Source organism: Hyaena hyaena, unplaced genomic scaffold (assembly GCF_003009895.1).
Source record: "Hyaena hyaena isolate Hyena2069 unplaced genomic scaffold, ASM300989v1 scaffold_774, whole genome shotgun sequence".
NCBI classification, from domain to species: domain Eukaryota; kingdom Metazoa; phylum Chordata; class Mammalia; order Carnivora; family Hyaenidae; genus Hyaena; species Hyaena hyaena.
The window spans coordinates 612,506-629,461 of record NW_024081406.1 but is presented as its reverse complement, the minus strand read 5'-3'; the positions used below and the strand labels follow the sequence as shown (position 1 = coordinate 629,461).

The window sequence follows — 16,956 nt, the reverse complement described above, 5'->3', positions numbered from 1 at the left end:
CTGAGCCACCCAGGTGCCCCACATGGTGTTATTTTAAAAGAATATAGCCAACATTATATTTAATGATGAAACTTTTAATCTTTCTCATTTAGATCAGATATAAGTAATTAACCTTAAAAATAAAACTGACAGTTATTTTACTCGCGAAAGATGTATTTATTTAGGAATAGCAGAGAATTGTCATCCTGGACAAGCAAGCTAGGGCAAAACCATAGGCAAGTCCCCTGAACAAGTTTCTTTTTTTATAGAGGAAAGGAGGAAATTGGATGGGCTCTTATAAACACCGGAGCAAACTGGGAGTTCAGAGTATAGTGGCCTATCTTTGGCTGAGTTATAGAAATCTCTCATTGGCTAAATTGTTGCCAGGGGAGGAGGAAAGCCTTTTTTTTTTTTTTTTTTTTTTCCCCTTCCCTTCCGGGACAGTCAGGTAGTATCCACATGCAAAGTTCCTCTCTACTTTTAGGTCTGCAATGACAACTTGTGGTAGGACATGAGAGCTCCCACTGCTGGCCTCCTGCCTCCATTCTAAATGAAATTTCCTTTTATTAATTTTCACAAAGTTGAGGATGTCTACTATTATCACTAATTTTCAGTATTATAGTGGAGGCCCTAGCTAAGGCAGTAAGACAAGAACAGGAAAAAAAGAAAACAGTAAGGATTTGAAAGGAGAAAACAAAACTACCATTATCTATTGATGATGTGTTTGCATATGTAAAGAATATCCAGATAAGTTTTTAGCAATGTTGCTTGATATTGAGTCAATATACAAACATCAGTTATGTTTCTATTAACTTATAAGAAACGAAACTTTTGATTAAAGGTGTTTACAGCAGCACCAACACTATGTACTATGAATAAGTCTTAACAGGATATATGTAAGACCTTGGTCTTATCTAGGGAGGAGCTCAGAAACCCAATAAAACAAGAGTATAGGTCCTTGTTTGCTTTCTTCTTTTCAAATTTAAATCTAAGGAAACATTCAGCATTTAAATTCAGTTGGTTTATATAGGCTATAGGCTATATTTTGTCCAATATATATCACAGAAAAACATCTTATAATAGTTGTTTAAAATGTTATTTTTGGAGCACATTGGTAAATAGAGTATCTTAGTAATAGAAAGAGATTTGGAGTTCTTTCAGTCTGAGTCTTTACCCAAACTGGAAGTCTTTTATATAGCATTTTTGAAACGTCTCTCTGGTGATAGTTCATTCACTTTCTGCCTAAAAGTTTCAATATAGGAACTAGTACTGAATTGTTTCACAAAGATTTTATTAAGTACATATTTAACAGGTATCATGATAACTATTTTGTCAAATCTAAGACATCATCAGTTGTAAGTTGCATCATTTCTTCATATTCTACTAAATTAAAAAAATGTTGCCACTTCTTGGCTATAACACACCATTGATTTTAATGTACATCTTGATTTCAAAGACACTTTAAAAAATTTTTTAAAGCATCTTATGTGGGTGCCTAGGTGACTCAGTCAGTTGAGCATCCAACTCTTGATTTTGGCTCATGTCATGATCTCATGGTTTGTGAGATCAAGTCCCATCCTGGGCTCCTTGTTGACAGCATGGAACTTGCTTAAGATTCTCTCTCCCCCTCCCCCTCCCCTCCCCCTCTCTCCCTCTCTCCCTCTCTCCCTCTCTCCCTCTCCCTCCCTCCCTTCCTCCCTCCTTCCCTCTCTCTCTCTTGCTTGCACACACTCTTAAAATAAATAAACATTTTTAAAAAATGAAGCATTTTGTGAATTATGAAACATTTCTATGGAAGTATTTCCATTGTTTTACAGTTTAGGAATACCACTAAAAAATATCTATTTTACTTTTCATTGTTCAGACCTATCATGCTACCTTTAAGATTGTTCATCCCTAATTTAAGCATTATTAAATTAGTTCCTTTTCTTGGTTTCTTAGATATTTTGCCATTCTGGTCATTTTTCTTGAGATGCTTTGTAGTTTATTAACTTGCTTAAAATAAGATACAGGCTTCAAAAAGAAAAGTGTAAAATACTAAAATCAGTTTATTCAGAAGGTAGAATACTCTTGTAAATTCATGAACTAGGGTCTTGTTAACTTGACAAGATATTCAGTAATTTTTTTCCTTAAAACAATGTAGATTTAAATTTTGTACATCATACTTTTCACAACAAGATTTTCTCCCCATTGATACTCATTTACTCATTCTCGTAATTGGGATTAAAGATGCCACTTTCTTTTACGTTAACGTTTTTTGTAACAAATATAAACTGGAAGGTAGTACACATTTTTAATTCTCTCTACAAAATTACAAAAGAGAAATCTCCCTATAATATTTCAACCTTAGAATATTTCTTTAACCAACTGAGCCACCCAGGCACTCAACCTCAGAATATTTCTAAAGAACAAAGATACTTACTTGTTTTAGTATGAATATTTACATTTGATTATTTTAATTTCTTCACAATCATGTAATTTCTGATAGTCATTGTATGATTGTTTATGGTGTATTGCCTACTTCAGCTTAATACACCTTAAGGAAAAATGACACCTTATAGGATGTAAAATTTATAATTTTTTAAATCTATAGATTTCATGGTTTTTGATGATTATAAAGTTAAACTCTTCCAGTAGGTTATATATTTTTCTCTCTTTTACAACACAGGTTTTGAGAGTATTTTAGAAGGGCTTTATGGACCACGGCTACGAAGAGACCTCAGTTTATTTGAAGGTAATGCTTTTTAAATTTTATTTTAAAATTCTGACCTCCTGTCCCATTTAACAAATGAAAAATTGTTCTATACTCACTTTATATTAAATATGAATTTGTGGTCTTGTTTAATTAGTATTTTTTAAATGAATGAAAACATCCAACTGTTGTTTTTGTTATTAAATAATGTTAGTATAGTCATTTTAAAAACTTTAGTACACTGATCAAAATGGAAACTGAAGCTTGTTTTTGGCTTAATGGTGAAATTTAATTTTTATTATATATTATGTGCCCTCACTCTTCAAGAAGATTTCAAGGGGGTTCAATTAAGTAAATATTTTCTGGTGCTCATGAGATAGGCAGCCTGGAAATCATATCGTCATTCTGAGAAATCCTGCCATGTGTGTTCAGAGTATTTTTGTGTAATACTATTTGTTATTTATTATAGCCACCTCTTTCAAATGCTATAGCACAAATCCTAGTGGAAGACTTTGATTTATGATATAATTGCAGTGATACCTTAGTTTGGTTGTTTTATTGCTTGCTTGAAAATGTAGAGCACTAGGAAAGAACATTTTGTAGACCTCTGAAATTATATTACAATTTATTTCCAAAATGGGTAGTGCTAGTATAGATTTTCTACTTTGATTTTGATCAAATTATTTCTGAGTCTTGTATGGGGTCAGTTTTATGTGCTAACTCTGTTACCTTCTATTCTACTTTCGTACCTTCCCTTCTACCAAGACCCAAGACGTCTCTAAAGGCCCTTCTTTCTTCTGTATAAATAAGTCTTTTGAGTTGAGGGAGTGATGGTGGGAGTAGTCAGAAGTTTTCTGCTCTTTCTTTATTTTTTAAAAATATTTTTTAATGTTTATTTACTTTTTGAGAGAGAGACAGAGAGACAGAGTGTGAGCGGAGGAAGGGCAGAGAGAGAGAGAGGCAGATGCAGAATCTGAGGCAGGCTCCAGGCTCTGAGCTGTCAGCACAGAGCCTGATGTGGGGCTTGATCCCACTGACCGTGAGATTTGACCTGAGCTGAAGTTGGACGCCCGAACGACTGAGCCACCCAGGTGGCCCTGCTCTTTCTTTATTAATGTTGAGCAGAACAACTGAGTTATAAGTTCCAGATCTAAAAGTATCTATGAAAGATCATTTGTCCCAACCACCTGTCTTCATTGAGATGAATTGATATACATGTAGAATACAACTTTAAGAATGGAGATTCCAAAATGTGCTTGCTCTACCGTTTTATTATTCTTATAGCTTAGATAAAATTTTAATTTCTCTAAGCTTTAATCATTTCTCATGTTGTCATAATTCAACACTGAATTATTTTTACCTGATATATTTTTTAGCAGTTCTAACTGTAGTTTACCTGTTTTTCTGATCTTACAAATGAACAAAGGAAACATTTAAAGAAACAAGAATTTAACCTATACTTGACGTTTCTTCAGCTTTCCTTTCTTAACCTGTTCTCATTCATGTCAGAAGTGAGCCTTATACTAATTGCCTTCTGACCACCCAAATTACAACTTGTGACTCTTAGCCTGTTGCTTCCCTTACTTTCATTTATTTATTTATATATTGCATATATATGTATATATATGTTCCTTCAGAAATTGTTTATTATGCAAAGACAGAATATTCTAAGGAAATAAATGCTTTATATTTTGTTTTTAGACTAGCATTTCTTTAGTATACAAGTTGTACATATTTATTTTAGGAAATTTGAAAATACAGATAAGCCAGAAAGAAAAAATTACCCGAGTCCCACAATCCATAGATAACCTTTAAACATTTTTATATAAATGTAAGATATATTATGCTTGTATATACTTATTCTTTTATTATAGTAGTGCATACCATATGCACAGTATATATAGTTTCTGTGCCCTATCCTGTTTGTTCACTGGTATATAATTTTGGTATAAAGCCTAGATAATCTTTCATCTTTCTTACAGTATTTCATTATAGATCTGTTTATAATTAATTTACCTAGTTAATTTAATAACCCATTGCTGTATACCTTATTCCATTTATTTAAATTCAGATAGACTTACACTTTATGTCCTTTTTAGTGCCTTTTTTTGGTGGCAGGAGTTAACAAAATTAGCTAAGCTTTGGAACTTGCATATAGGCACATTCATTGCCTTTTTTCACCCCCGGATATTCTTTCACCAGGTTTCTTAGGTAAATTCTTTCTCTTTTTTCTTGCTTTCTGATTTAAAAAAAAAAAAAAAAAAGCCTCTAAATTGTAGTCCTAAGAATGATGATATTAATATTATACTAACCTTTAAGCTATGCAAGGATGAAGACAGCCATATATTTTGAAGGAAAATTAAATCAGTTCTATCAAAAATGAAGAGGCTTTGGGGCGCCTGTGTGACTCAGTCGGTTAAGTATCCGACTTCGGCTCAGGTCATGATCTCACGGTTCGTGGGTTCAAACCCCGCGTCGCGCTCTGTGCTGACAGCCAGCTCAGAGCCTGGAGCCTGCTTCAGATTCTGTGTCTCCCTCTCTCTCTGACCCTCCCCTGTTCACACTGTCTCTCTCTCTCAGAAATAAATAACACATTAAAAATTTAAAAAAAAAATGAAGAGGCTTTTGAAAAGTCATGTAAAAACTATCCATTATAGACATCTCCAGCTTTTTCCTATCTCTTATAAATAAGTATGCTTTCTTTGTCGCCAGTGTTAAAAATGGTTTAATATTTAGATGCTGAGACTACAAGTATAGGGATTTCCCACTATACAAATTTGATTGCAGAATTCATATAGATTAGCGTATGTTTTCAGACAAATCATTGGAAATTTGAACCTTTGTTACTCACTTTGCAAAACTCAGAAACTAAGTATATTAGATAGCAAAGGATTCTTCTATATTACCCTAAATTATTATTTTTTGTTAAAATTAAACTTTTAAGCAAAAATTCCCTCTTTTTTTCTGCTTTAGTCAGTCCTTTCTCATGCCTTATTTGTGAGCTGGTTTCTTTCACCTGTAGGATTGTCTGATTTATTTGTGACTACGGACATTTACAAAAATATGAAAAGAGTGCAGTAGGCCTATGTAAACTGGCTGATAGATCCTTATTGGTTTTTCTTAGGTGTGTTGACATTTCAAAGCGAGATTATATCAGATGTCTGCAAGTTATAGCATGTGGGGCAAATATAGCTCTTTGACTGTTTTTGAATGGCTTCTAAGCTATAAGTGATTTTTACATTTTTAAATAGTTGGGGAAAAAACAAAAAAATTAATAGTTCATGACATGTGAAAATTATGTGAAGCTAAAATTTAATTGTCCTATTAATAAAATTTTATTGGAAACAGCCCCTCTCATTTGTTAAACATTGTCTGTGTCTACTACAACAGTAGAGTTGAATGGTGTGACAGATAGAATGGCTTGAAAATCTTAAAATATTTACTATTGGGCTGTTTATAGAAAAGTTTTTCTGACCCTTGACTGTACCATTGATTGAAATTTAATATTTTTGACATAATGTCCTTTTTACAACTCTAAACACTGTGATGATGGAGACAAAACTTTTATTTTGAGAGAGCGAGCCTGCAGGTTGGGGAGAGGGGCAGAAAGAGAGAGAATCTCAAGCAGGCTCCATGCTTAGTGCAGAACTCAGCTTGGGGCTGGATTCCATGACCCTGGATCATGATCTGAGCTAAAATCAAGAGTCAGATGCTCAATCGACTGAGCCACCCAGGCGTTGCACAAAACAGTTTTTAAAAGATTAGCTGAAACATTAAAAAAAATTTTTTTTTTAATTGTAGAGAGTACAAGTAGGAGAGAGGGGCAGAGGGAGAGAGAGAATCTTAAGTAGATTCCATGCTTGGTATGGAGCTCACGCAAGGCTCAATCCCATGGTCATGACCCCAGATGAAATGAAGAGTCTGATGCTTAGGCGCCCACCCCACTCCCCCAATTTTTTTTATATGACTATAGTTGACACACAATATTACATTAGTTTCAGGTGTGCACATAGTGATTGGACTTCTCTATATGTTATGCTATGCTCACCCCAAGTGTAGCTATCATCTGTAATCATACAGTATTACAAAATCATTGACTATATTCCGTTTGCTGTGCCTTTTTATCCCAGTGACTTATTCATCCCGTAACTGGAAACCTATTATTCCCCACTCCTCTTCATCCATTTTTCCTGTCCTCCCACCCTACCCCTTACCTCTGGCAACCACCAGTTTATTCTTTGTATAGGCCCTGTTGTGCTTTTTCTTTATTCATTTGATTTTTTTTTTCTAGATTCCACAGGAGTGAAATCATATGGTATTGGGGTCTTTCTCAGTCTGACTTACTTCACTTATATTACTCTCTAGGTCCATCCATGCTGTCAAAAATGGCATGATCTCATCCTTTTTTAAGGCTGTGTAATATTTCTGTGTGTGTGTGTGTGTGTGTGTGTGTGTGTGTGTGTCTTTGTGTCTGTGGTGTGTGTGACATCTCTCTTATCCATTCATCTATCAGTGGACACTGGGTTGCTTCCTGTATCAAGGTTATTATAAATAATGCTGCAGTAAAACATAGGGATGCATATATCTTTTTGAATTAGTGTTTTTGGGGACTTTTGGGATAAATATCAGTAAAGGAATTACTGGATCATATGGTATTTCTATTTCTAATATTTTGAAAAAACCTCCACACTGGTGTACCAATTTTTCTTCCCACTAACAGTGTACAAGGGTTTCTTTTTCTCTACATTTCTCTCCAACTCTTGTTGTTTCTTGTGTTTTTTAAATCAAGTTTTTATTTAAACTCTAGTTAGTTAACATACAGTGTAATGTTAGTTTCAGATGTAGAATATAGTGATTCATCACAACACCCAGTGCTCATCACAAGTCCCTCCTTACTACCCATCATTTATTTGCCTTTTTGATTTTAGACATTCTGACAGATACAAGGTGATAACTCATTGTGCTTTTGATTTACATTTCCCTGATGATGAGTGATATTGAGCATCTTTTCATGTGCTGTTGGTTCTTTGGAAAAATGTCTATTCATATTCTCTGTTCATATTTTAGTTGGATTTTTTTTTGGTATTGAGTTGAATAAGTTCTTTATATATTTTGGGTGTTAACCTCTTATCAGATATATCATTTGCAAATATCTTTTCCCATTCTGTAGGTTGCCTTTTTACTTTGTTGATGGTTTCCTTTGCTCTGCAGTAACTTTTTAATTTTTTTTTTTAAATTTATTTCTGAGAGAGAGAGAGAGAGACAGCATGAGCAGGGGAGGGTCAGAGAGAGAGGGAGATACAGGATCTGAAACAGGCTCCAGGCTCTGAGCTGGCTGTCAGCACAGAGCCTGATGTGGGGCTTGAACCCACGAACTGCAAGATCATGACCTGAGCCGAAGTCAGATACTTAACCAACTGAGCCACCCAGGTGCCCCAGAAACTTTTTATTTTGATATGGTCCCAATAGTTTATTTTTATTTTTGTTTCCTTTGTCCTAGGAGACATATCTAGAAAAATATTGCTACTACTAATGTCAGAGAAATTATTGCCTATGTTCTCTTTTAGGAATTCTAAGGTTTCAGGTCTCACAGGTCATTAATCCATTTTACTTTATTTTTGTGTATGATGTTAGAAAGTGGTCCAGTTTCATTCTTTTATATATAGCTGTCCAATTTTCTCAGCATTTATTAAAGAGGTATCTTTTCTCCAATGTGTATTCTTACCTTTATGTTAGATGAAATATTTTGAATGCTATTTTGTGTTAGGAATTGTTGAAGAGCAGTGAGGAAACAAACTACTAGGAATTCATGGCCTCGTATTAAGTCAGTAGTTTTCTAATATGAAACTTTCTATATTAAAGCCAGAGAATCTAATATTGCTGTATTTTATAGTTATATAAATATATTAGCTCTTGTCAGTGTGTACACAAAAACTTATCCAATACATCCAAGTGTATTCATCATGCTGTTTATAATCCCGAGACTAAATATCCAAAAATAGGATATTGATTAAATAAATTATGATGCATCTGTTTGATCAACCATGCATATCTGTTAAAAATGATTTTGAAGTATATGTGAGCATAGGAAATACTTGTGACAAATAAATATGTGCATAATATCCTAATTTTTAAAATAAATAGCATTTTTAGAGCAATTTAAATTTATAGAAAAAAATCAAGTAGAAAGTACAAAGATTTCCCATATAATCCCCCCTCAAGCTTTCTCTATTTTAATTTCTTTCATTAGCATTGTACACTTTTTTATAGATGATAAGCCAATATCAATATATTTTATTAACGAAAGCCTCATAGTTTACTTTAGCTAAGTCTTGTCTGTTGTACAGTTGTGTGCATTTTGGCGAATGCACAGTCATGTATCCACATTATAGTATCCTACACAATAGTTTTCACTGCCCTAAAAATCACCTGTATTCTACCTTTTTAGTTCTTTCCTCTGTCTCCAGTACATATTAAACACTGCTCTTTTTACTGTTTTTTTCTTCTCCCTAAGGTCATATAGTTGAAATCATACAGTATTTAGTCTTTTCAGACTCACTTCTTTCACTGAACAGTATGCATATAAGTTTCTTCTGTGTCTTTTCATGGCATCATAACTCATTTCTTTTAATTAGTGAATAATACTGTCTTGGGTAGATGTACCACAGTCTAATCGAAAGACATTTCGGTTGCTTCCAAGTTTTGGTAATTATTAATAAAGCTGCTATAAACATTTGTGTACAAGGTTTTATGTAGGCATAACTTTTCACCTCATTTGTGTAAATACTTAGGAGCCCCATTGCTAGATAAGTATGCAAAGGTTATGTTAAACTTTGAAGAAAACTGTAAGACTTATCTTCGAAAGTGGCCATACTATTTTGTGTTCTTACGAGCAATGAATTTAAGTTCCTTTTACTCTGCATCCACACCAGCATTTGATGTTGTCAGTGTTTCAGACTTAAACTATTCTAGTAGATGTGTAGTGGTAGCTTTTCTTAATTTGCAATTCTCTAGTGGAATATGATACTGAGCATCTCGGCATATTGAGCATCTTTTCATAAGCTTATTTGCTATCTGCATATCTCCTTGGTTGAGGTGTCTGTCTGTTCAGACAGTTTTTGGTAGTTAGGTAATGATGATAGATAATAGTAATGATAGAATGGGGAAGTATTTCTTTTGCTTTTATTTTCTGGCACAGATTGTAGAGAAACCATCAGGATTGGAGCTTTCTGTTTCGGTAGGTTATTGATTATTGATTTAATTTCTTTAGTAGATATAGTCCTATTGAGATTATCTGTTTTCTCTTGTTTGAGATTTGGTAGATAGTGTCTTTCAAGGAATTAGTCCATTTCATCTAAAGTTACCAAATTTGTTGGCAAATAATATTGTTCATAATATTTTTTATTATCTTTTTATTATTCATTGAATCTGTAGTGATGGCCCATCTTTCATTTCTGATATTTCTCTTTACTTGGTTAGGCTGGGTAGAGGTTTATCAGTTTTATTGATGTTTTCAAAGAATCAGCAGATGCTCATTTTTGAAAATGCATAGAATATAAACTAGAAGGATATATTGCAAAATGTTAATCATTATCTCTGGATGATGGGATTACAAATAGTTTTTCTTCTTTGTACTTTATAGTTACTATGTAATTTCATAAGAAAAAAATATTTTTTAATAACATTGCCCACTGTTCAGGATCTTCCCTCAAAGTCAACATTGTTAAAGTGTACGTGGGTGGCTCAGTCGGTTAAGCCTCCGACTTCAGCTCAGGTCATGGTCTCATGGTTTGTGAGTTTGAGCCCTGTCTCAGGCTCTGTGTGGAGAGCTCAGAGCCTGGAGCCTGCTTTGGATTCTGTGTCTCCGTTTTTCTCTGCCCCTCCCCCGCTTATGCTCACACTGTCTCTCTCTGTCTCTCAAAAGTGAATGAACATTTATAAAATTAAAAAAAAAAATCAACATAGTTATAACTCCTTTTTCATGACCTTCATGAACAATCTAGTTCAGTATTCTCTTTTTTCAATTTTCGTTGGGCTTTGTCTTTGGGAACTTTATAATTATTTCTTATGGTTAAAGGGTACTGAAGAGAATAAACAACATTCAAAAGAAGTATGATTACCTGAAAGAAAATGAACGTACCACCAACTGGACTTGTTAAATTCTTCATATATTCTTGTTTAATTTTTACTACAGTCTGAAGATGCAATTATTATCCTCATTTTAACAGATGAGGAAGTTGAAGCATAGGGAAAGTAACCTGCCAAAGGCCACTTCTAGTATTTGGAAAGATATCTCAATTCCAAGGCTCTCTAATTTCAAAGTCGATAGATTAGGTAAAATGACTAGAAACCAAACTTTGGCCATGAGTATATATATCATGGTGAAATCATTGCTCTTTTGTTAGTCATTTACTATCCGTTCTCATTATGAATGACATTGCCTTTTCTTTGAGATACATAATTTGACCCTTTTTTTTTTTAATTTTTTTTTTTTAATGTTTTATTTATTTCTAGGAGAGAGAGAGAGACAGCGTGAGCAGGGGAGGGTCAGAGAGAGAGGGAGTCATAGACTGAAACAGGCTCCAGGCTCTGAGCTGGCAGTCAGCACAGAGCCCGACGCAGGGCTCGAACCCACGAACCGCGAGATCATGACCTAAGCGAAAGTCGGACGCTTAACCGACTAAGCCACCCAGGCGCCCCAATTTGACCCTTTTTGAGATTATAGCTTCGTGTACTAAAATTTCAGAATGAGAGGTGACTTATTTTAGGGATATCTGATTTATTGTCTTATTTTGTTTGAGAGATAGAATGAGTGTGTTTTGTAACATGAAAAGATAGCCTGGACAGACGGACAAATCTGGCCTAGACTTTATTTTTCAAAATTTGTTTTCCAGTAAATAAAATGTAACTCTTCATCATTTATTTGGACTCAAAATCAAAAGTTGATGTAGAAAGAGTAGTTATTAAATATTTGCAAGTAAAGTCATAGATTTTTTTAATCCAGCAAAATTTAATGACATTTATATCATTGTTGATTTATTCAGTGCTATTTATTTAACCACATAGGGATTTACTTTAATTAACATCTCTTTGAAAAATTTCTAAAATAACTAAAATAAATGATATAATCTGAGCATGCCCAATTTTATTTTATAACTGGTAATTGTTTTAATTAATCCAGAGTTGGTCCTCATTTCAACATATTTATCACTGAAACTTCATGAGACCTTACAGTGGTTTTTCAAAAATACCTCTTCTCCAGGACTATCAGCCATTTTTTAAAAGTCACAGTGCTAGTGTGATCACAGTTCCTTTCATTTTTTTATTCATGAGACAATAATAAAAAGGCACTAAGATATCCTTGATCTATCAAAGTTATCATGCTTAGCATATGAGTCAAGTTTTTGCACAGTAATACTGTATAACAAAGAGCTCTAAAATCTGTTGCTTGCTCATGGATGATCTGATTCTCTGGACTTTAAGGGTCACTTCTCTTGATGACTCCAGGTGCCAGTCTGAATGAGGAATGGCTGTCTTGGGCAAGTTCTTTTCGTGTTGCTTGGTAGAAACTCAACAGAACTTGCCATACTTTTTAAAGCTTCAGCTAGGAATAGTGTACTGTCACTTCTCCCACATTTATTCCATTGATCACTAAGAGACATTGCACAATTCCACATTCAGGAGAGTGAATGTATTATTGCATAGTGACAGAGTGAAAGGTTGAAGAAAATTATAAACCTATGTAACTACAGTTCTGGGTTTCTAATTTTATAGATTGCTTAAACTTTTTGATTTATCAGGTTGTTTACAAAATAGTGATCAGTTTTCTTAAATTGATATAATTATCTGTCTTCTGCAAATTAACCTTATTAAATATATTTTTGATTGTATAGGATTTAAACAATAATGACTGATGATCTTGTTTTGATAGTATCTAGCCTTTGCATGGTGTTTTATAGTTTATAAAATATTTTCACATTTTTTCATGTGATCCACAAGTAAGTTAGGTAGTGGGATCCTTACTTTACAGATGTGAAAATTAAAACAAAAACATTGTGTCTTGAGAGGTTACAACTAGTAAATTCCATTCCTGATTTTTTATAGACTTTAAATCCAGTTTTCTTTCCATTGCGTTATACTAGGTCTTATGCTCCCATTTCCTACCATTTCTAAGTTTAGATAAATATTGGGAATATTTCTGGGTCACTGCTAAAACCAAAGGGAGCTATCATTACACACTTTATACTCCAACACATTATATTATCTTCTGTTCTGATTTGTATATCTGGATTGATGCAAGAATTTCTTAAAGGCTGATCCTAACTCTTATTTATTTATTATCATTCCAGTAAAGGTAAGCTTATTTTTTGTGTAGTTAAGTAGAAACATGTATTCCACATCATTACGTATTTCAAGTGTGAGAGAAAATGACTGTGGTATACCCCAGTGCTTTTCAAATTAGTGCCAGGGTAACTGCTTCAGATGATAATGGTTTCATATATTTGAGGTTCTGTGTAAGAATTTATCAGGGAAAAGAAATTGAGAGTTTTACTGCAAGGAGGAAATTTGAAAAATCACTGTCTATACTAAGTATAGTTAGGATGGCAATGTTACTATATCTTCATAAAATATCTCCATTATAAATGTTTGTTTTGGACAAACTTTATATTACAATAGTTTAATTATAGGAAACATTCTTGTGAAAAAAAATTCATGTTTTGTGTTGAATAATAAAACATGTTTACCTGTCTTCTACTCTAACTCTTGCAACAGCACCTTTAAACAGTGTGTTAAAAATCTGATCTGACTCTTTAGCTACTATAGATTTTTTTTTTTTTTTTTTTTTAATTCTATTATCTCAAATCTGTGGGCTTTTCTGGTGCTTCGCTCCATTTCTCTGTTTTTATGCTGCTTTCATGATATGTAAAATTTATTTATTTCCCCCCATATCTCCCAGTTTTGATTTCTTTCGTAGTGAAAATTAAAAATAGGAAATGATAAATTGAATCTTTTGGAAGGTTAGATGATACTTAAGACCCTGTTGTTAGAAAATTAATTTATAACCAGCTCATTGTTCTTGCTACTTTGTCCCATAATAGTGCAAATTACTCTCCTTACAGCCTTCTCTGTTTATTTTTCTAGAGGTCATCACTTTAATTTCAAAGTTAGGCCTTCTCCCCTTCCTACTAGTAGTTAGTTTTTTTTTAATATGAGCCATTGCTGTGGAGAGCGGTAATTTTATTGTTTTAATAAAGTTAGTGTATTTAATGAATATTTTTCCCTCTTTTAAAGACTGTGAACCAGAAGAGCTGACTGACTGGTCTATGGATGAAAAATGTTCATTTTGTAATCTACAGAGAGAAGCAGTCAGTGTAAGTTTTAGTGCTATGAAATTATTTCTAAACTAATCGTACAATTGTAACACAATTTTTTTAACTGAATTTATTCTGAAAATTGGTGATTTACAGTGGAAGTTTAAATACTTGATTTTGGTAATGAGAAGAATATTTTAAATTCTTATGTTAGAAGTCTAACATTTAGCTTAACTTGAAGGTGAAATCACAAAACTCTCATCTCTTTTGCTTATTTCACGTTTCTTCTTTATAGCTCCCTGATTCATGAAGTTCAGTTTAGATCTGTTTTGTATTTATGTAGATGACGGTGAGTTTGGAGGCCTAGTTTGATTTGAGACCACCCTGTAGTCTTTCTTAGGAATCTATAGCTGGAGGATAATGTGGTACTACGTTTTAGGCTTTTACTCTCTTGAAGTCTTTTGGAGATCACAGTTATTTCCTGTGTAAATGATTAAATATTTAGTGTCTAATATAAACAGGGCACAAACTAGACAAGCAGCATCTTCTTGTATGGTGGAAAGTCCTAATTCTTTACTGTTGTGAGAAAGGCTGAAAAGAAATGAGAACTTGAGAATCTGTACCCAATTTGGTCAAATTAGTGGGTAAACACACCTGCTTTGTTGTTACAACTCTTATTATTGGCATGCTATATAATGAATTTATTTATCAATATATTTTATCTACTCTCCTCTCAACTCCATTTTTTACTGTGGTTTTGCTAAGAAATAAGGCCAATTTGGTATCAGAGCTAAATTTCTTTTCTCCTGACTCCTGTACCAAATTTTATGTTCTCTCTATATAATTTGATAGAATAAATGAGCACTTAGGGACAATTTTTTGCAATTTTTAATGGAATTTAATGTATAATAAAATTTTTTTATGTTGTTTTCTTATAATTTTAGGATTGTATTCCATCTCTTGATTCTTCACAGTCAACACCAACAGAGGAACTATCATCTCAGGGCCAGTCCAACACTGAAAAGATTGAATGCCAAGCAGAAAATTACCTAAATGCACTCTTTCGAAAGAAAGGTAATATTGGTATACTTTGTCATTTAAAATTTGCAGTGAAGGTCTGAAATGTGTGTAATAATCTCACAAATTTTTTTATGTAAGTCTTTCTTTACTCCAGTTTTGATTCTTTCTTTTTTTATCTTTAGGTTTTCTTCATATTAGGACATTAGGTTTCTTAGTTACTGTAGTGCTAGTCTTCTACTAGCCATTCCTTTTCACCATTCTTTTCTCAAAGCTGTTCCTGACTTTATCAGATTTTCCTCTTCTACTATAGGCAGACAGGAAATGTTTTTATGCTTCTGGTCTTCCTTATTTTGTTGTTCTCAAGACTTCAAAAGTTCTTTCATGTTTAGTAAGTGATAGATATATTATACTGCAAAGCTGTCTTTAGAAAGCTAACATTTAAGTCATTTATCAGCCAGATTGGAATATTTTTGCTGGCTTGGGATTTCGGTGTTTCTTTGGTAGTTTGAATATGCTTACTTGACATTAAATGTCAAATGTTCTTTTTTTACTCCCTGTCTGTCTAAACTGTTTAACTATTTCACTTGTTCCCTTACTTGATACACATGTATCAGAGATTAGTTTTTATATCTTAGTTGCTTGAGAAAAATACAGAAATATAGAACCTTCCATTTTTTGTTCTTGGCAATTTCTGCAATACTGTCTTAATTTTTACCACATAGATCTTTGGAGTGAGTCATGGTATAGGGGGAATGTAGGGTGGGAAGGGTTATCATTTTGCCTCCTCCTTTCCAGAGGTTGAGAAAAACATTATTGTATTTCATCTTGGTGTTGACCCTACTTTACTCCTCTTTGAAATTAGGTTAATCAGATATTGTTCTATTAAACTGATAACTTTCAGATTTTAATAATGTTGAAAATAGTCTTCACCTTTGAGCAAGGAGGCTTTTGCTTAGTCCTCAGTGTTATGAGTTATATGTGTGAAATATAAGAATCCCCTTATTAGAAGAATCATTAGTATATTAAAAACCTAACGTTAAGAACTATATTTTTTTAAAGTGTCTTTAAAAAACAAATTATTCTTTTAGAATTTTCTATTTGAACCCATATTAATATTTTACATGCTTTCCTTAAGAAGTTTATAACATATCAATTTTAAAAATTTTATTCTGCCAATGTACTTACATTGACAAGAATTATGTTATCAGACTTATATCACTAAGAGAACTAGAGGAAACGTACACATATACATACATGCACACAGTTTCACTCACCTTAGAACTCGTTACTCAGTCTCCTTTTCTTTGAGTAATTTATAATGGTAGTAGCTAGAATTATCAATAGTAATGACCTTTAATTTTTGATAGTATGGAGTAACCTGTGCTCCATTGCCCTATTAAGAGTAATCAGTAAACACTTGGTACTATTTCAGCTTATTCAAGCATCTGGGTCTTCAAGAGGTCTCCTACCAGTGGTTGGGTGAGTGTTCATGGATATTTAGTGACCTCTCCATTTGGGGTGAATCTTGGCTTTCTTCCAGATCGTTGAAGGATTGCAAGTTTTTAAATGAAGGATTCTTAATACTATTTTTGCTTTACTTCAGGTCTTATCTTTGTTAATTCTTTATTTGTAGTCCAACATGATTTTCCAGATTTAATTAAACGTAAGGATTTTTCTACTTATTTCCTTGGTTTTGTTTTTGTTCTTTATTTTTTGATTTTCTTTGAATAAAATCATTTTAGAGGTTTCCAATGTGGTCTGGACTAGGATAAGGCCAGAAGATAATAATCATATCCTTAAGTGATGATAATGTCTCTGTATTTAATTCCACTGTTAACTCTACTTGGAAATAAAAGGCATAAACATGTTTTTAAAGATAAGAAACACTTTTGAGTCTTTGGAATAACAAATAAAATGTGATAAAGCATATTGTTGGTGGAGCTTTTATTTGAT

The 16,956-nt window shown here is 33.2% G+C and overlaps 1 protein-coding gene across 11 annotated transcripts in view; it reads left to right on the top strand.

Annotated features, from left to right (window-relative positions):
- The window catches only part of LCORL (ligand dependent nuclear receptor corepressor like), a 165,606-nt gene that overhangs the window by 44,389 nt on the left and 104,261 nt on the right, over positions 1-16,956 (top strand). For 10 of the 11 annotated variants that reach the window (XM_039218713.1, XM_039218714.1, XM_039218708.1 and 7 more), the window contains exons 2-4: positions 2,648-2,713; positions 13,964-14,043; positions 14,928-15,057. In XM_039218713.1, the coding sequence (XP_039074644.1) occupies positions 2,648-2,713; positions 13,964-14,043; positions 14,928-15,057 (276 nt within the window). Of the gene's footprint in view, positions 1-2,647; positions 2,714-13,963; positions 14,044-14,927; positions 15,058-16,435; positions 16,483-16,956 lie in introns of all 11 variants that reach the window. The other variant, XM_039218715.1, reaches the window with a different exon arrangement.